The following is a 19,307-nucleotide window of genomic DNA, read 5'->3' as shown; positions in this document are numbered from 1 at the left end:
GAGTCTCCGCCACTCTCGCCAGGTCGTTGCTCCTTTCCCTCCGAACGAGCTCGGCCATCTGGGCCAGTTTCAAAGCTACCTGGAAGAAGACGGAGTTGGGGTTTTGGTGTTTTTCCGAGTAAATTATAAGGAGTTTTAAGGTGCTGTCGCAACCGCCATGCAAACGGCGGAGGCGGCGGGGGGGGCCCTGCGAGTTGCCCCCCCCCGCCGCCTCCGCCGTTTGCCTCGGGAGCCAAACGGGAGACGCACACCCCCCGGAGCGCCCCGTGGACGAAGCAACCCCGGTGGAACGCGACCACATCGCCCCCCTCACCCCCAGCCCTGAGGGGAGGGAGGCGGGCCCGGCCTACGCCCCCCCACCCCGCCCCGCATCCTCCTCCTCCTCCTCACACGCCCCCCTGCCCCTGAGGGCACCCCGCCGCCCAGGGGAGGGTGCGGCCGTGCCGCCGCCCCTCGCTGCGGTGCCGCCCCCCTCTCTCGCCCACCCCCTCCCCGCGCTCACCCCGTTCCCCCGGGCCCCGCCAAGCGCGGCTCCGGCCCCGGCCCCGGCGGCGCCATTGCGCGGGGCCTTCTGGGAGTGACGTCACGCCTCGGTGGTGGCCGCCAGAGCGCCGCGCCCGCGGGGCACGACGGGATGGTGGCGCCGGGAATTGGCGGCCGCCGACGAGGGGGAGCTGCGATGGCGGCGCCGCCGCTGCCGGGGCTGCTCGTTCTTATCCTGCTGCTCCTCCCGGTGACGGCGGCGGGGAGCGGCGCGACGCCCGCCTGGGACCCGGCCGGTTACCTGCTCTACTGCCCCTGCATGGGTGAGGGTCTCCCGCTTCATCCCCGCGGCGCGGTCCCCGAGGTGTCTCCCCTGTGCATCCCCACGGTGCCTCACCCGGTGCATCCTCTCGGGTTCCTTCCCCGGCGCATCCCGCGCTGCATCCCTCGGTGCGTTCCCTGGTTCATCCCCCGGTGCGATTCCCGGTCCCCATTCCCCGGTTGCATCCCCTGCTCCATCCTCCAGTTGCATCTCCTCGGTGCTCCATCCCCCGCTCCATCCCCGCTCTCGTCCCTCCCGCAGGTCGCTTCGGGAACCAGGCCGAGCACTTTTTGGGAGCCCTGGCCTTCGCCCGCGCCCTCAACCGGACCCTGGCCGTGCCGCCTTGGATCGAGTACCGGCACCACCGCCCGCCCTACACCAACGTGAGCCCCCGGCGGGCGCAGGGAGGGAGCGGGGGGGCGGAGGGCAGAGCCGGGATCTCTCCCGGGGATAAGGTGTGAGCTCCGGGGCACCAGGGGAGGGACTCCCGGGGATGAGCTGCGGGCTCCGGGGAAGGTTCGGCGGATCCCCGAGCCCCCGGTTCACGGGCTCTGTCCCCCCGCAGCTGCATGTCCCCTACTCGGAGCACTTCAGGCTGGAGCTGCTCCAGCGGTACCACCGCGTCCTCAGCCTGGAGCAGTTCATGGAGCACCTGGCCCCCCTGCACTGGCCGCCCGGACGGCGGGTGGCTTATTGCTTCGAGGCGGCGGCGCAGAGGAGCGCGGACAAAAGCACTTGTCCCATGAAGGTGAGTTATTCCTCGGCCCCGCGGGCGAGGCTTGTCTCCGCTGCGGTTCCAAAGGAAAGGACTGACGCATTCAGGTCGCCTGTTGATTTGCAAATTTGGGAGTTACCCACCGCAAATGGGTCTTTGTGGCATTCCTTTCACCGCTTTTGGAGAGGCATGCTTTTCTTTTCATCCATCCTTTTCTTTGTCTCCCAGTGTTTGGGGATGGGAAGATGGTCTGTGCAAGTAGATTTTATCACTTCAGACTTGACTGTGACTGCTCTCTGTTTCCCAGCTGTGGTAGAGTTTTCCAGCCAGTGTTAAAGCAACCTCTCTTAACTACAAGGCTGTAGTGTCCTTCTTTAAGACAGCCTTTGCAGTAGTTCTCAGGTAATTTTCCTTTCTGTGGCCCTGACCTGTGACAGACAGGCTGTTGTATTCTGGCTGCTTTCCTCCCAGAACAGAAAAACTCCAGCTTTGCACTCCAGGATCTTGCTAGATCTGCCTTGCAGGCTCTGTGAAAGCACTGAACAAACACTTTGTCTTTCCTTTGCAGGATGGAAACCCGTTCGGTCCGTTCTGGGATCAGTTCCAAGTGGATTTTGATAAGTCTGAGCTCTTCAAGGGAATTTCCTTCAGTCCTGCTTACAAGGACCATTGGATCCAAAGGTAGTGGGCATTTAGAGTCACTCATGAAAACAGTCATGACTTTGTATTGTGAATTTACATTTTGGGGGAGAAATTGAAATGCTTAGTTAACAATGTAATTAAAAATCTTAATGTTTTTTCCATTAAATATTTGCCCAGCTCTTCCTGTGGGCACTATTAGGTGTGATTGCACCAAATCAGATTGATTTCTGAGCCAGTAATATTTAATTACAGTGTTTATTCATTATTATTCATATGTAATTTATCTTCAAAACTAATTTGGCTCTCATTTGCTGATCATCATTTTGCTGGTTACTTTGTGTTGTCAGAGATATGAGCGACTTTAGTAAGTTTGGGTGAAAGAATTGCTCTAGTCTGGGAGGAAAACATGACCTCCCATTGCTTGGTAGCTCCTCACTGAGTCAATGAGGTTCTTAACTTTTTGTCTGTCTGATAAAAAGTCTGAGGTAAAACACAGCAATCCAAATTTCTTCAATGTCAGTGAGCTTTGTCAGATGGCAAAATGGTTAAAATTGATCTAAATTTGGAGCAATAGATGGTGCATATTTTGGGATATTCCTGGTTTCCATTCTAACCTTCACCTCAGTCTTAATGCAAGACGGAGTGTCCAGGATTATGCCGTGTTTCAGACTGCTGGGGTTTGGTTTTCCACAGGTTTCCACCCTCTGAGCACCCTGTCCTTGCCTTACCTGGAGCTCCAGCCCAGTTCCCTGTCTTGGAGGAGCACCGGCCCCTCCAGAAGTACATGGAGTGGTCTGATGGAATGGTGAAGAAGGGAGAAGCCTATATCCAGTCTCTGCTGGTCCGGCCCTATGTTGGGATTCACCTGAGGATCGGCTCGGACTGGGTACGGCTCCGGCACGGGCTGGTGGCTACTGGGGTGGGACAAAGCTGACCAGAAAGGAGCTGTGCTGAGACAGCCACCTGATCCCTGCTGGCATTCAGGAGCTTCCTGTGTGTTGGCAGTGCGGCTGGGATTCTTTCAAACAGGCAGAGGTTGGGAATGTGGTGGTATTTTCTCACACTTGCCACTTAAACGTGGTACTTTGAACCTGAAAGGAGGTTGTTGTGAGATGAGGTTCAGCCTCTTCTCTCAGTGACAGGAAAAGGGAAAATAGCCTCAAGTTGCACCAGAGGAGGTTCAGGTTGGATATCAGGGGAAAATTCTTCACTGAAAGAGTGGTTAAGCACTGGCACAGGCTGCCCAGGGCACTGATGGAGTCACCATCCCTGGAAGTGCCCAAAAAACCACGAAGACGTGGCACTTTGCAATATGGTTTAGTGGGCATGGGGGTATTTCATTCAAAGTTTGGACTTGATGATCTTGGAGGCCTTCTCCAACCTTAATAATTCTATGATTCTCTTTTCCTCTTCCAATAGAAAAACGCCTGCAACATGTTGAAGGACGGGACAGCCGGGCCTCACTTCATGGCTTCACCCCAGTGTGTGGGCTACGACCGGAGTGCTGCGGTGCCTCTCACCATGGACATGTGCCTGCCAGACCTCAGGGAGATCAAGCGTGCTCTCAAGGTCTGGGTGACAAAGACTGAAGCTAAATCCATTTATATCGCTACTGATTCCGAGCCCTACACAACGGAAATACAGCAGTTCTTCCAAGGAAAGGTGAGTCTTCCAGAAACCCATGCTGGCAGGAGTGCTTTGGCAAAAATCTCCCTCGGATTCTGGCCCGTGGCTGCTGTGTGTAATAGGTTATGCACAGCCAAACATTGCCATCTCAAAATGAATTTGACTCATAGCAATAAAAATTATCATGGAAAACTTTGTTTCCCGGAGGTTGAAGAGCATTATCTGGCATGGTAGTAAATATCTCCTTGAAAAGGGCTTAAATTAAATAAACCTAAGTGATTTTCAAAAATGTTCTGACACTGATCTAATCATAAATGAGTTATAGGGCAGTGTAAGACAAACCCCCCTCTTTCTGTTGTGTATTCCCATTTCTAATACAATCTATTACACCAAGACATTGGATTGTAACAATAGCTGACTGGATTTACCTGCTTCCCTTGTTTCTCTGCAGCTCAAGGTTGTCAGCTTGCAGCCAGAAGTGCCTCAGGTTGATCTATACATCCTTGGCCAGTCCGATCACTTCATCGGGAACTGCGTCTCTTCCTTCACCGCCTTTGTGAAAAGAGAGCGCGACATCCACGGGAAACCCTCCTCGTTTTTTGGCATGGACCACCCCCCCAGGCTACGGGATGAGTTCTGAGCAAAGGAGGAACAGGCTCTGTGGTTCTCAGGGCTGTGAGCTCAGCCCTTGGTGCTGCAGGTTCCCCCGTGTGCAGTCACTGCTGGGCTGCCCACACCTGCTCCTGCCCTCTGACGCTCCTCACGGTCATTTCTAGACTGTTCTCTCTGACATCTCCTGTATTTCCGACGTGAGGTCAGATAGAAGTTTTAAATCCTATAGTTTATAGGGAACTATAAAATACATATAGTTTTTTAAGATGTAGTTTTTTATAGCTCTCCATTCTCACTCTTTGGGGCTCACCCAGCGATCATGATGAAGCAGCTGCTCAGATTTCCTCTTCTTTTTTTTAATGTTAATTCTTAACTCTTACCTAGAGATGTTTTGAAGCTTCTTGCTCAAAACTGACCATAATTGGTTCTTTTAATTGCAAAAGTATTGTCAGGCATATCAGGCTCCCTGGAAAGGGTGTGCAAGGTGAAGCTCAGAGCTGAAAAAGCTCTGAGTTTATTGAGGGCAGCTGTTGCCTTACCAGATGTCTGTCGCTTTAGTGCCTCAGTGTCCCTTTCCCTGTCCAAAGAGATTCCATTCCCAGTGCTGGGGGGCCCTGGATCCCTTCAGCAGTGCTGGAGGAGCACAGTGGGGCACAGTGGCAGCTGCCTCTTCAGCCTCTACGTCGACATGGGGGAAGGCACGTGCAGGGACACAGGAGATCTGTCACAGCCAGGCCAGAGGTGGAGATTTAGGGCTTGTAGCTTTGTAGCTGTTGTTGTCGGTGAGGTCTGTGGGAGGAGCGAAACTTTAAGCCAGGATTATTAAAGTAGCTGTAGTGGGGTTGGGTACATCGTGCTTGGGTCTATGGTAGTGGTTTCTGTTTGGTTTTGTACTTTATAAAATAACTCATCTCAGAGCATCACCCTTGTCTGGGGGGCAGTTCCCAGGGGAGATAACTCCAGAAAGTTACTGTTTGTTGATGGGGAAGCAGCAGCCCAGACCTCTCCGTTTGGCCCAGTACAGTTTGATGCTGGTAACACTGACAATCCCAACATGGTGAGACTCAACTTGACCAATGCCTTTTGGTGCTTCTGTGACTTCATTTTTTGGTCCAAAGACTGAATACAGAACTGTTCCTTTTTTAAAAATGCCACTTGTGTGAGTCTGTGGTACTAGAGCTGCTGCCTTCAGTGCACTGCTGCAGTCCAGACAGTGCTGTTACAGGGGTTTAACTCTACATATCTTTTTTTATGGTGGTCTTTTCCTCCTTGGAGTCACTCTTGAGCATTAAGGAGTTTGAAGGCTGAAGGAAGGGAGCAAAAAAGGGCTAATTGAGACGATCCCCCAGGTGTCAGGGTGGCAAAGGCTCATCTCTTATTTCCTCAGGGCTGGGTTCAAAAATCATGGGATTTGGGGGAAAATCATTGGTTTTGGGGCTTCTGGGAGCCGGGCTTCTGGAGACCTTGCTCCTCCTTGGTGTTTCTTACAGTTTACTGATCTTGAGTGATGCCCTCAGGGCTGCCATGCCTTGCTTCGGAGCAAGGGGAGCCTTGCCCTGCACTGTTGGGAAGACGAAGTATTAAAACGTTAGGGATGGGGTATTTTTAGAAAATAATTAAAAAAGAAAAAAAAAAAAAGGTATTTTTTGTACTAATAAAAACTTGATTTTCTATTCACTGGTAGTGCCCCGACATTCCTTCCTCCATCACGGGAGTCTGTGGTACCAGGGCTGTGGAAGCAGTGCACTGGAGGCACTGCTGCGGTCCAGACAGCGCTGTTACGAGGAGGGCAGGGAGGCTTCACTCTAAATGCCTTCTATTTACGGTGGTCTTTTCCTCCTCGGAAACATCCCTGAGCTCTGAAGGAGTTCGGAGGCTCCTGCGGGACGCGCCGGGTCGGGGGCAAGCCCCGGCACTTTGGGGGTTGTTGGAATTGCCGGCGGCGCGGGGAGGAGGGGGGTCAGCGGCCCCTTTGTCCCGGTTCCCGGCGGAGCGGGGCGGGCGCGGCCGTTGCCAGGGAAGCGCGTCACGGGCGGGCGGGGCGGCCGCGCCGCTTCCGGGCCCGCGGCCGGGCGGCTCCATGGTGACGGCGCAGGTGAGTCCGGCCCGGCCCCGCGCCGCGCCCCGAGCGCCCGCCACCCCCGGCCCGGCCCGCGGGGGCACAACCCGGGCCCTTTGGGCCGCCCCCGCTGCCGCGGCCCGGGCGGCGAGCGAGAGAGGCGGCGGGACTCGCCCGCGGCCGGGCTGCGGTGGCGATGCCGCGGGCGGGTGGCCGCGTTCGGGTGGGTGCCCCCCGCGCTGGCGGTGCTTCCCTCCCGCGGTTCTTTTCCTCCCTGCGCGCTGTCCCCGTCCCACGACCGCCCTCGGGTCCCCTTTTCCCTGCAGCGCCCTGTGTCGCAGCCGCCAGGGCGGCGGGTGATGCTCGGGTGGATCCGCCACGGTCCCGGCTCCCCGGGGGAGGGGACACCCCTGGGGTGACAGCGGTGACAGAGGTGACCACAGGTGACCAGAGGTGACCACAGGTGCTGGGTGTAACTGGGCCACACCGCGGCAGTACCGGGGTCCTGCCCGTGGCAGTCCCGCCCGGCCTGCGGAGGGTTCGGTGGGGAGGCGAGAGGAGAAACAGCAGCACAAGGGAGGGTTTGGGTTTGGAGGGTCCATAACCAGGGCGTTGTGAACCCACAAGTGTTTGAAAGATTTAAACGGCAAGGAGCAATGGGATGTTTCGAGTGGTATATCTGGGGATGTGCGGAGATGCAAGGGAAGGGTTTGGGCAGCTCCAGAGAAATCTTTTTGGGATGTTTAAGCTCAAGGTAGGAAGTGGAGAGAAGTCAGGACCTGTCAGGGCAGGTGGCTGGGGACAGTGTGCCTGGGGCACAACCAGCCAAGCCAGCACCTCCCAATGCTGGAAGTTTCTGAGGAGAAGTGGCTACCCCAGCTTGCATTCAGGTTGTGACGTTGCTTATTTTTTTTTCATGCACAACCTTGTGTTTACTGAAATAAAAATGCTTCCATTTCTGCCCACCCTCCCCTCTTGGGCACCTGGGGCACATCTTCAAGTGCATCCACCTCAAGCTTGACCTTGACACAAAGACCTGGCCCAGGTCACTTTAGGCTGAACTAACTTAATGAAGGAATTCCGCTCTTTGATGGAGAAGAGTGGATGGCACGGCAGCATTCCCAGCTTTCTGGCCATTCCTGTCCAGCTCAAACATTGCCCTGGAGTTTCTGGGGAGTAGGAACACTGCCAACTAATTGGTTTTACTGCCCAGTTACACACTTGGGTAAGTCTGAGAAGAACCATAATTTGTTATGCTTCCAGTAAACTTCACTGCGGTAGCTAAAATAATTGGAGATGATTCGTGATAGGTTGTTATGAAAATAGCCCAAATCAGGGGTGAAATCAGTTGTTTGTGACTATAAAAAGAGACTTGCAAGTGAAATGTGGAAAGGTGTTAAAAGCTGCTCAAGCTCATGTTAAGGAGATACACCCAGAAGAGCAGCAAATGTGCAACGTAATTTTTGTTCAATGTATACCTCTGGCAAGACTAACTTCATTCTGATCATGTAATATTTATCACAGTTGCTTACAAAAGTGGCACTTCTCATCAGAATAGTATTTTGGATGTTCAATATATAAAATAAATCTGTGTTCTGCTTTTCAGAACTGGTGCCTAATTTGAGTATTTACCAGTGTGAACGTGCAGATACGTCACACAGTGGTTGTCATGTGACCTTGTCCAAAAAAAAATTGTGTCTTGTGAACTTGAATTACAGGAATATCCTTGGTAGCTGTGGCAGGAGAAGTGCTTGTTGATGTATACAAATCCTCAGAATGAGAGGAGGGAGAGTTGCTTTTTGTGATTCTGCCAAGATTTGTCCTCATTTAACATATTTTTTCTGTGCTGGTGCTCTAGAATTTGTGTTTGCTGTGGGTGGGAGAGGAAGGTCACCTTTATCTGGAGCTGTCACTTAGGAGGGAAATGGTTTTATTCAGTAGCTACCCAAGATTCCTGCAGCAGTGTGAATTCACTGTGCAGGGTGTAAAGTGAATTCTGGATGAGTGTTCAGTTTGGTCAATTCGGTGCATATTCCTCATCCCCCTGTCAGCTACTGTGTGCTTCTCTGGGAAGAGCAAGGAGCAAGGAGTTTCCTCCCACAAACTGAAGGAAATTCCCAAGGCTGTACTGAGGTTTATTAAACATGGTTTTAACCATGTTTATTTGTTATTCCTGTGTTACTCTTTCCGAGATTGGATATTGGGCGAGAATCATTGTGGTTCTTTTCTCATCCTGTAGTTCTGAAGTTCTCTGTCACTTTGTTTGAGGAGCTCTCCTGAGATGTGCAATTATCAAGTAAAAAAACAGTTGGACAAAATCCATGTTTCCTGGAGATCCAGATGGGAAGGGAACAGCCAGCACATCCCGAGGAGGCCACACCTGAACGTGTGCCAGCTCTACCTGGGGTTCCCAGTGTGTGTTGGTTTTACACTTAATTCCAGTTGACAGAAGGACCTCAGAGCTCTTCTTGAAAGACGTTTTGGAAATAAAAAGGCTTATTAGAAACCACACGGCATTCCCCAAGCTGTGCCATTGAGATCTGCCTTCTGAGGCTTTAGCAGGGACTGCTTTAGCAGGAACACAGGCTTTTTGTTCCATTTTCAAAGGCTGGTGACTGGGGGATGCACCAAGTGTGTCCTTTCTCTCTACCCAGAGTCGTGATCTTTGAACTGGGTTTATGCAACGTAAATTTAGGTTGATGCTGAATCCTGTAAACCTCCTGAGCAGGAGCGTGGAGTGATGTCATAGGTCAGTGTGCTTGGGCAGGGCTGGCTTTTGTGGAGAATCCTGGCAGAAGTATAATGCCAAAAGAAAAAATAATAGGGGAATTGTGTGCCAGAGAGAGCAAGGCTGTACTAGGTTTTCAAAACAGGAGATTTGAAACAAAAGGCTCGACTGCAAAGAAAATAAATGGCAAAGTATTCTCTTTATAAATAGTTTAAATAGCATTATGATTATTTTTAAGGGTCAAGAAAGAGATCTTTACCAGCTGTAAAAATGTGATTTGATGGCAATTTTTTGCAGCAGAGCTTGTAAAAGTGATACCATTTGATGCACAAGCTTTGGTAAAATAATAGTGTTTCAGTTCAGGCCTGTACAGAGTTTTCATGGTGTCCATTATTTTAATTCTCCAAAATCCCTTGCAACTTAATGAATGCAAAATGCTGCTCGAGTAGATGAGTCGAGTCTTCGGCTTTGTGCAGAAAACTGCCTCCAGACATTCCTGCTTTGTTTTTGTTTCAGGTTTCTAGCACGGGATCATCCACCCCTCGGATCACACCAGCACAGACCCGCCGTCATGTCCAAGCCAAAGAGCTCTGAGTCCGTGCGGGTGGTGGTGCGCTGCCGGCCCATGAACAGCAAGGAGAAAACTGCTTCCTACGAGAAAGTTGTTAATGTGGATGTCAAGTTAGGGCAGGTCTCAGTGAAGAATCCGCGGGGAGCATCTCATGAACTGCCTAAAACTTTCACCTTTGATGCCGTGTATGACTGGAATTCCAAACAGGTCGAACTCTACGATGAGACCTTCAGACCTCTTGTGGACTCTGTTCTGCAAGGGTTTAATGGGACAATTTTTGCCTATGGGCAGACTGGGACAGGGAAAACATATACGATGGAAGGGGTGCGTGGTGATCCCGAAAAGAGAGGGGTCATCCCCAATTCATTCGATCACATCTTCACCCACATCTCTAGATCTCAAAATCAGCAATACTTAGTTAGAGCATCTTATTTGGAAATATACCAAGAAGAAATCAGAGACTTGTTATCAAAGGATCAGTCCAAGCGGCTGGAGTTGAAGGAGAGACCAGACACAGGGGTGTTTGTGAAGGATTTGACCACTGTTGTTACAAAAAGTGTCAAAGAGATCGAGCACATCATGAATTTGGGAAACCAGAACCGCTCTGTTGGTGCCACCAACATGAACGAACACAGCTCTCGATCTCATGCCATTTTCCAGATCACCATTGAATGCAGCGAGCTGGGACTGGACGGAGAGAATCACATCCGTGTCGGGAAGCTCAACCTGGTCGACCTCGCGGGCAGCGAGCGGCAAGCCAAGACTGGGGCACAGGGGGAGAGGTTAAAGGAAGCTACTAAAATCAACCTCTCTCTCTCAGCTTTGGGCAACGTCATCTCTGCCCTGGTAGATGGGAAAAGCACACACATTCCGTACCGGGACTCCAAGCTGACCAGGTTACTCCAGGACTCGTTAGGTGGCAATGCCAAAACTGTGATGGTGGCCAATATAGGCCCTGCCTCCTACAACGTGGAGGAGACACTGACCACACTGAGATATGCCAACCGTGCCAAAAACATCAAGAACAAGCCACAGGTCAATGAGGATCCTAAGGAGGCTCTGCTACGAGAATTCCAGGAGGAGATTGCTCGACTCAAGGCACAGCTGGAAAAACGGTCTATTGGCAAAAGAAAGAGGAGGGAAAGGAGGAGAGATGGTGGGGAAGAGGAGGAGGACACTGAAGAGGGTGAGGATGAAGGAGATGACAAAGATGACTACTGGAGGGAGCAACAAGAAAAGCTGGAGATTGAGAAGAAAGCTATAGTTGAGGATCACAGCTTGGTAGCAGAAGAAAAAATGAGGCTGCTGAAAGAGAAGGAGAAGAAAATGGAGGACCTGAAGCGAGAGAAGGAAGCAACAGAAATGCTGAGTGCTAAAATCAAGGTAGAATTCTTCCTTGTGATGCTCTTTGAAAGCAATTTCTCTAGGGCTTTGGGGAGAATGGAGGGTTTCCCAATTTGGAAATATATTTCACAAAAAGTTTCCGGGATAGTGGTTTTGTGTTTAGATTGGAAGATTTTAAAATAAGCTATTTCTAGCCAGAAGTTGAAATTTCCACCATTAATTTCATGTTTTAATGTTCACGACTTGTTTTATTGTTCTTATGTGCTGATCCTGTAGGATCTTAAGACACTGGCACAACAGAATGTGATGATGCATCTTTTTACAAGCTGTGGCACAAAACATGCCTCATTCTGTCACAGATCATTAAAGGTTCTTTACAGGGGAGTACACCTTTTGGTTCTCCAGCTTTGCCACGTGTTGCAGCAGTGCCTAATTCTAAGCAAGTTACTGTTTCGTTAATCTCACAGTTTTATAGGAATTTTATATATATAGCAATTCTTGTAGCAGCTGCCTTGAAAGAGAAGGTTAAATAAGGGAGCTGCCCTGAAGAAGTTGTATCCATAGAAGAGAAAGTTACATTCTGTGGTCACTGAGAGAAACTTCTGACCTTGGTTTTTCCTTTCAGACAATGGAAAGCAAGCTCCTGGTGGGAGGGAAAAATATTGTGGATCACACAAATGAACAGCAGAAAATCCTGGAACAGAAACGACAGGAAATTGCAGAACAGGTACAAGGAAGGAGATTTGTTATTTTGTATAAAAATCCTTGCTGTGGAACCTTTATAAAACATTGTATCAGGGGAAGCTATCAGAAAATTTTCCCAGGGTTAACCCTAAAATTGGTTTAATAGCAATCATTTATCTGAAAAGAACGGGGAAGGGCTTGTGTCCTATTTGTCATTGTTTGAAATATGTAGAGAAGGTTTATGATCATTTTCTTCTAGCTCTTCATGTTAAAGACTTATGTCCTATCTTGACTGGAGCTGTCTGTAGGTGAAGAAATAATTGTAAGACCTCCAAGAATACCAGTTCAGCCATCAGCTCAAAGGAGGGATGTTTACTCTGGGCTAAAAAGTTTATTTTCTATAAACTATTTTCTATTTTATGCAGTTTCTGTTGGTGATTTTTAAATGCAATGACTAGTATGAATTGATAAAAAGAACATTAAAAAAACACCAGAATCTGAAGATGACATTCCTTTAATTGAAGCCTGAGCACTTATTCACACTATCTGACTTAAGTAGCAAAATAAGGACAAAGAAGAGTTGTTAATGCTTCTGGTATTTCTAAGGCAAGAGATAGGAAGAACTGGAAGCCACAGGAAAAGCCCTGGAAGGCAGGGCAGTAAACCCATCCTGAGTGTTGGTTTCATGTGTGTCAGCTGGAGGTGACAAGGTAATTGTGGTCTTTAATTCCCTGTGTCACGTTCTTCAGAAACGTCGGGAGCGAGAAATCCAGCAACAGATGGAAAGTCGGGATGAGGAAACACTAGAGCTGAAGGAGACCTATAGTTCCCTTCAGCAAGAGGTGGACATAAAGACCAAAAAACTCAAAAAGGTAAGAAAAAAATAATAAATTATTGCTTGTCTAGAGGGCTGGGAACAAAATCAAATCGTGTGAAAGTGAGAGCAACATTGGCAAGTGATAAATTTTGGCCCTTGTTGTCTGTTCCAGTTATTTTCCAAGCTGCAAGCTGTGAAGGCAGAGATCCATGATCTCCAAGAAGAGCACATCAAGGAGCGCCAGGAACTGGAACAGACCCAGAATGAACTTACCAGGGAACTAAAGCTAAAGTAAGTCCCCTCACTGTATTAACTGTAACAGAGGGGGCTTCCCTGGGTAGGGAGTGGAGGTACTGCCTTGCACATACTTGTGGAACAAGATTTAAACATAAGGGAACTAAACCATTCCTCCTTTTCCAGGGCTGTATTACATCATCAGGAGAGGAGCAGTGAGGAAAGTCATCTGCTAATTATGTTTCTTGTGTATTTCTCATTTTTGTGGTTGCATGTAGGCACCTGATTATTGAAAATTTTATTCCCTTGGAAGAAAAGAACAAGATCATGAACAGATCATTCTTTGATGAAGAGGAAGATCACTGGAAACTGCATCCCATAACCCGTCTGGAGTGAGTGTACTTCTGCTCTTTTCTTGGAATGGAATTACAGGTGACAGGAAACCCTCCAGCTGTGTCAAGAACAAGGGATTGAATTTGGGATTTAATCTAGAGTTCACAGGTTCTTGCTGCACAATGAAATAAAACAATTTATTCCTCTTAGTAGGTTCAGTAAAATAGAAATGTACAGTTAGGAAAATTCTTGGAAGATTGGGATTTTTCTTCCATGTGAGCCCAATAATCATATGTAAAATATATATAACAGTGCATTCACCATTAAAATAGCAGTACATTCCTATCATATTTCTTTCCTGCTCCTGCAAATGCAGCCTGGGTAGTTTCTGCTCTCTTGAAACAGATTTCTTTGTGGAATTTGGAGATGTTGCAGCTCATAAACTTCAAGAGGGGCCTTTGGTTTTGGGGTATAACAGGCTGAGTCTCTATTTTTCTCTAGTAACCAGCAGATGATGAAAAGACCAGTATCTGCTGTGGGATACAAAAGGCCCCTGAGCCAACACGCCAGGACATCCATGATGGTTCATCCAGAGGCTCGGTACAGGGTAGGCCCCCTTTTTGTCTTTACCCTCCTGATCAGGTGAATCCCAGAGGATTGTGTGTTCTTCTGTGAGATGTAAAATGTCCTGCATACATTTATAACGTACTTCAGAATGAGTTTCTGGAGGGAAAAGTTACAATTTGTATGAAAACACGGAGACTTTGATTCTGCTTTTCCTGTCTCAGGCAGAGAACATCGTGTTACTGGAACTGGACGGGCCCAGCCGAACGACGAGGGACTACGAGGGTCCAGCCATCGCTCCCAAAGTTCAGGCAGCTCTAGAAGCAGCTCTGCAGGATGAAGATGAGATTCAGGTGGACGCCTCGACCTTTGAGAGCACTTCAAATAAAAAATCAAAACCCAGGTGAGTCAGGCCTCCGGTGAGCAGACTGGCCCACGGGGAGAGGTGCGAGTACAGCCACTGTTTGTCAGGGCTTCTTGTCAGTGAAGTGAAGCCAAGCTTGGCTGCAAAGCAAAGAGAGAGAGAGAAAAAAAGGAACATAGAATCATAGAATCATCAAGATTGGAAAAGACTTTCAAGATTCAAGTCCAACCTTGGACCAAATCCCACCCTGCCCACTAAGCTGTATTACAAGCTGCCACATCTACTTGTATTTTGAACATTTTCCAGGAATGGTGGCTCCACCACTGCCCTGAGCGACCTGTTCCAATGCTTAACCACTCTTTTAGCAAAGAAATTTTTCCTAATATCCAAACTGAACCTCCTCTGATACAAATTGAGGCAGTTTCCCCTTGTCCTATCACTTGTTACCCTGGAAAAGAGGCCAATCCCCACCCTGCCACAACCTCCTTTCCGGGAGCTGTGTAGGACATGGGACAGAAGAGAAAGCTAAAACTGATTAGAGAATAAATCCAGTAAAAGAATTGGCTTTTTGAAGATTAATTTTGGAAAGTAACAGGTGACATTGTTAGAGCTCTTTTTGTTTATGTTTTCATTTTCACTTCTTTAGGCCGAAAACTGGAAGGAAATCGTCGGGATCCTCGTCGGCAGGCTCCCACAGTTCTCAGCTCTACCCACAGTCACGAGGGCTGGTTCCAAAGTAAAACCAGCAGCTCCTCTCCAGGGAGGAAACAGCCTTTGCCTTCTGGGAGCAGAGACAAATAAAAACCTGCAGAGAGAGCTCCCGGCCAGCCTCCAGCCCCTTTCCCTGGAGATGGCCTTGTTGCTGTTTAACTGACTCGGGCCAGTCCAGGGGCACTGAGCCACGGGAAGATCCGTGCTTGCAATTCAGCATTTGGCCTCTGTGGGAAATGGATTTTAGTTAGGAAATCAAAAATGCATGAGGTACGTTAAAGTGTGTTAGGAGCAATGGGAAGCATGGGGATCACCTCACAGCATCACCGTCCTCCTCCTGCACCAGCCCTTCTGCTGCACGGGGCTTTTTGGCTGTTGGGCAATAAGAAGACAGAGTTGAAAGTCATCTCAACAGAACCATCATTCCAGAGCTACACAGTGAGAACCAAATGAGGCTAAAAAGCAGAGGATCTGTTTGAACTTGACAAGGTGCACAGTTCTTCCTCTTCCTGCTTGAGAGATCTGGGGTTAAGGTGTTGGTCTGAACAGGCAGGATGGCAGTGGCCAGTGTGTCCTCAAAAACACACAGCTGTGCCTCCCTTTAGAGCTGTAGGACAAAAAGGGGTCTTGAAAACAATTCTGTGCTCTCTAGAAAGGAAGCAGTAGAATCTGAAGTCCTTTCCTTGTTTACAGGCATAAGTAAGAGCTCCTCTGTGCTGACCTCCTACAGACCTCACCCCTACCAACAGGAACCACCTTGTCAAGGAACACCTCTGCATGCCAGTGCCAGCTCCACAGCTTTCCTCCTCTCTTTTGCCTCCTACTTTACCCCTGGCATTTAAAACCAGTGTCCATATGACATCTTTAATGGCATATGGCCATTTTCTCATGTCTCTCACTGTTCATGGGAAATGTAGCATTGGCTCAGAGCTCTTCCTGCCAGGCTCAGGCTCTCCTGTAAGCTGGGCAGAGCAGTGGAACATGTAGCTGCCTTTGAGTGCACTCCTGGGAGTATGGTCCCTTCCCTTGGTGTCTAATGAGGTTCAGCATTTGGTGCCTCTTGTGCCTCACCTGTTCCAGGGTTGAGCAGCTTTCCCTCTGCACCTCCCAGCCTATGCAGAGCCCACTGAGAGTGAAAGCAGATCTAACTGAGGCTGGATGATGGAAGCTGGTGTTAATTCCAGGGGTTTTACTTTGAAAACAAGGGAGGAAGAACTGCTTTTGATGGTCTCCTTGCAAAGCTGCCCTATGACTAAAGCAGCCTCCTGTAATGCCGCAGGCTCGTGTAGCAGGCTAGAGGGAGGTGGAACTCCACACTAAGGACAGAGTAAGGTGTCCCTGTCTAGTGTCCCACAGCTCATTTGTAAGTTTTAGTTCGCTGTATATTGAGACTTGGGATGTTACTTTTTCTGGTTGCTCTTGGCTGTCATCCTGTGAACGTTTTTACCTGTTCCCCTCACTGACGACTTCCTCCAGACTGACACGTGTGAGTGTGTGAGGACTTGCCTGGTTGTAGAAATGCTCTGATGTGTGGACTCTGCCTTGTGCTTGTTAAGTGTCCATGGAGTGACTTCACCCAGGCTGGAGAACTCCGTTCTGCTGACCCCCTGAGCAGGAGGAACCGAGCGCTCAGCACAGCTCACCTCTGCATCCTGCAGGCACGGTGCCCAGGTGAGCCAGCTGCCCAGGTGGGCCCCTAAACACCAACTTGGCTGCTGCAACCCATGGACTGCTTCCCTGGGCCACAAGGTTAATATATGGATACACATATATGCACATATAAATATATATATATATTAGTTTTGGTGGAGGAAGGAGGAATTTGCTTATAATTGAGAGAGCAGGCACATGACCAATTTCTTTCAACCTGAACATGGAATCCCGGCATAATCTTCCTTTTTATAAAGCACTGTTTATATCCAGAGAGCCTTTTAATTGGTTTTTGTTGCATAATATAACATCACCTTCTCTGCCCTCTCCTCCCTCTTTCTCCCCAGCACATAATCTTCTGTGCTGGGACATTTTAAAAGATGATTGTATGGAGTAAGTGCTCAGAGAACGGAAATGAAACAAGCGGGGTTTAAAACCCTGAAATAGCAGCACAGTATATAACCACGTCTATGTACATACCTGTGTACACATGTTTTATGTGAATAATGCATACAGGGACACCTCTGTGTCTGCACATGTGCACACTCTTCCTCAGTTGCTACTATTCCATAGGGAATTCTATATTAAACTCATATGCTGGAAACTGCCCTCGTGGCAGAGCTGGTGCCATGGGACTCTGCAGTGCAAACCTGTTTTCATGTTGATGAGCTGGTGATGTGTCAGAAAGGCTCTGCTTTTAACTCTGTAGAAATTCATTAGCGAGGTGAAAGAAACTCAGTAGGGTGGAAAAAAAGAATAAATCTGCATATTTAGTCATTGTATGTAAATTGGGGCTGCGGTGTGGAGATTTGGTCAGTGTGTTCATTGGCAATCTCGGCCTTTTACAGAAGCTTTTTGGATTCTCATTCCAATGGATTTACCCTCACCAGATGCTCAGTGGCACTGATGCTAAGTTAAGATACATTGTCTTAAACTGTACGAAACATACTGAGCTCTGGGTTGAAGCTTTTAAGAAACATTCCTGCCGAGTTTGCCCCTCTCCGGTGATATCTGAACCATCTGGGCTTCCTGCTGGTTAACTAAAGGCAGGAAATCCAGCCAGACTCCTGGAAGAGGCCCTGAGACAGTGTGCACCGCCACCCTTTCTTCATAGGAATGTTTAACATCCTTGTCTTTGCTCTGATCTGTATAATGGGATCTTTTTTTTTAAGAAGTGGCATGGGGCAGGAGTCGGCCCTTGGTGCTGGAGCGAGCGCCGTGTGACACTGACGCATAGGAATTAAAGCACTTTCTGAAATCCTTAAGTCCAGCGCCTTTTTAAAAACATTTGCATGCTGCTTGAATCTTCTCAAACACACATACCTCTGCCAGAGCACCCGGGGCTGCGTTGGTGCCTTGTACAGATCAGAGCAGGCCTGTGTTCAGCCAGTTTTAGGTGTTTAACTCTGCCCTTGCTGAACAGGCAGCGCTGGAGTTCCAGTGAGACGCCTCTGGACCTGTCCTCTCTCCTGTCTGTGCTGGTTAACGTGCACCAGGCTTTAAACAGTTCAGTGTGATTCCTGGGGGGGTCTGTTCGTGCTGTGTTTGCTCCACGGAGCCTTTACCACAAATTGGAAAAGAGAAGCTGCAAAAGCCATAATTAGCTGGAACTGAAATGAGAACACCGGTCCTGCCTGCTGCAGTGTGCAGGAGGGGGTTGACTCTCCAGGGTCCAGGCACTTACTGCCTTCTCCAGCTCCCTTTCTTTTTGAAGAGGTGCCCCAGAATCCCCTCCGTGGGCACAGCTGTCCATGAGAACTCTCAGCTCCTTGGAGATACACCCACCTCCGCCTTCTCTTAGGTGATCTATAGAAAAAAAGAGAACCTGTCCATAGTTCTGTCCATAGTTTTACAGCTTATATTTATTTGTATCATCTCTTTTGTCTAGGAATGTAAAGTGATCCTAAAATATGACATGTAATAAAGTCAATAAGATTTATTGCATCTATCAAAACGTGTGGTTTTCATCATTAATTTGGGGCAGGGCTCAGCAACTCCATGTTTTACAAAGCCTTGTGTTGTTTTTCCCTTTTAAAAAAAAAGTCTCTGGGTAAACTAAGTGGTTAAATGTGAGCAGAACTGCAGTGAGTTTTGTAATGTGTGTGTGTATATATACATATATATATATATATATGTAAATATGAGTAGAAAATGCTAGAAGGTCCAGAAGGGTCTGGAGCCCAAGTCTGATGAGGACCAGTTGAGGGAGCTGGGGGTGTTTTGCCTGTAGAAAAGGAGGTTAAGGGGTGGCCTTATCACTCTACAACTCCCTGACAGGAGGGTGTATCCACGTGGGAGTCGGGCTCTGCTCCCAGGTGACCAGCGACAGGAGGAGAACAGAGTCTTAAACTGTGCCAGGGGAGGTTTAGGTTGGACATCAGGAAGAATTTCTTCACAGGAAGGGTGCTCAGGCATAGGAATGGGCTGCCCAGGGCGGTAGTGGAGTCACCGTCCCTGACGGTGTGCGAGGACAGAGTGGACGTGGCACTCGGTGCCATGGTCTGTGGTTGATGTGGTGGCGTTCGGTCACAGCTTGGACCCGATGACCTCGGGTCTTTCCCAACCTAAATCATTCTGATCCTGTGATAACCCCGATGCCAGAACGCGAACAGTCGCGGCTCTCATCCCGGGGGCTATCGCAGGGTCTCGGCCCCGGCCCCCCTCCCCAGCCCGGTCCCACCGCCGCCCCCGGCCCGGGCGGTGCCGCCCCCCCACCGCGGCCATGCGGCGGCAGCGGCCTCTCCCGCCATGCCGCGCGGCGCCCGCCGGGACTTGCAGTCCGCGGGCCGCCTCACTCCCACGGCGGGCCCGCCCATGTGGACTACAACTCCCGGCGGCCCTTGCGGTT

At 49.3% G+C, this 19,307-nt stretch overlaps 2 protein-coding genes across 4 annotated transcripts; both read left to right on the top strand.

The window, feature by feature from the left end:
* Positions 1 to 612: 612 nt before the first annotated feature.
* Positions 613 to 6,077, top strand: POFUT1 (protein O-fucosyltransferase 1). The gene is made up of 7 exons (XM_064673843.1): positions 613 to 806; positions 1,067 to 1,188; positions 1,371 to 1,553; positions 2,089 to 2,201; positions 2,856 to 3,048; positions 3,582 to 3,824; positions 4,240 to 6,077. Exons 1-7 carry the CDS (start codon positions 635 to 637, stop codon positions 4,426 to 4,428), a joined length of 1,215 nt encoding a protein of 404 aa, XP_064529913.1. The 5' UTR covers positions 613 to 634; the 3' UTR covers positions 4,429 to 6,077.
* Positions 6,078 to 6,428: 351 nt separating this feature from the next.
* Positions 6,429 to 18,413, top strand: KIF3B (kinesin family member 3B). Of its 3 annotated transcripts, none has more exons than XM_064673812.1 (9): positions 6,429 to 6,495; positions 9,704 to 11,141; positions 11,728 to 11,829; positions 12,536 to 12,658; positions 12,776 to 12,894; positions 13,116 to 13,229; positions 13,672 to 13,777; positions 13,959 to 14,137; positions 14,745 to 18,413. In XM_064673812.1, the coding sequence occupies exons 2-9, from the start codon at positions 9,759 to 9,761 to the stop codon at positions 14,836 to 14,838; spliced, it is 2,220 nt and encodes a 739-aa protein (XP_064529882.1). In that variant the 5' UTR covers positions 6,429 to 6,495; positions 9,704 to 9,758; the 3' UTR covers positions 14,839 to 18,413. The 3 variants fall into 3 exon arrangements, with proteins under 3 accessions (XP_064529882.1, XP_064529883.1, XP_064529884.1); XM_064673813.1 differs by lacking the exon at positions 6,429 to 6,495 and adding an exon at positions 6,562 to 6,682; XM_064673814.1 differs by lacking the exon at positions 6,429 to 6,495 and adding an exon at positions 7,370 to 7,684.
* Positions 18,414 to 19,307: the final 894 nt, after the last annotated feature.

The sequence above is a fragment of the Pseudopipra pipra genome, chromosome 17 (genome assembly GCF_036250125.1).
Source record: "Pseudopipra pipra isolate bDixPip1 chromosome 17, bDixPip1.hap1, whole genome shotgun sequence".
In the NCBI taxonomy this organism is placed as follows: domain Eukaryota; kingdom Metazoa; phylum Chordata; class Aves; order Passeriformes; family Pipridae; genus Pseudopipra; species Pseudopipra pipra.
Note: the sequence above shows the minus strand (reverse complement) of the source record. Positions and strands in the feature narration are given on the sequence as shown.

Bases quoted from the DNA above. Each gene is read 5' to 3' on its own strand.
- POFUT1 (XM_064673843.1), top strand. From the start codon at position 635: ATGGTGGCGCCGGGAATTGGCGGCCGCCGACGAGGGGGAGCTGCGATG. The intron at 807-1,066 runs GTGAGGGTCTCC...TCCCTCCCGCAG, and splicing joins GCTCTACTGCCCCTGCATGG to GTCGCTTCGGGAACCAGGCC. The intron at 3,825-4,239 runs GTGAGTCTTCCA...GTTTCTCTGCAG, and splicing joins AGCAGTTCTTCCAAGGAAAG to CTCAAGGTTGTCAGCTTGCA.
- KIF3B (XM_064673812.1), top strand. From the start codon at position 9,759: ATGTCCAAGCCAAAGAGCTCTGAGTCCGTGCGGGTGGTGGTGCGCTGC. The intron at 11,830-12,535 runs GTACAAGGAAGG...CACGTTCTTCAG, and splicing joins GACAGGAAATTGCAGAACAG to AAACGTCGGGAGCGAGAAAT. The intron at 12,659-12,775 runs GTAAGAAAAAAA...TGTCTGTTCCAG, and splicing joins AGACCAAAAAACTCAAAAAG to TTATTTTCCAAGCTGCAAGC.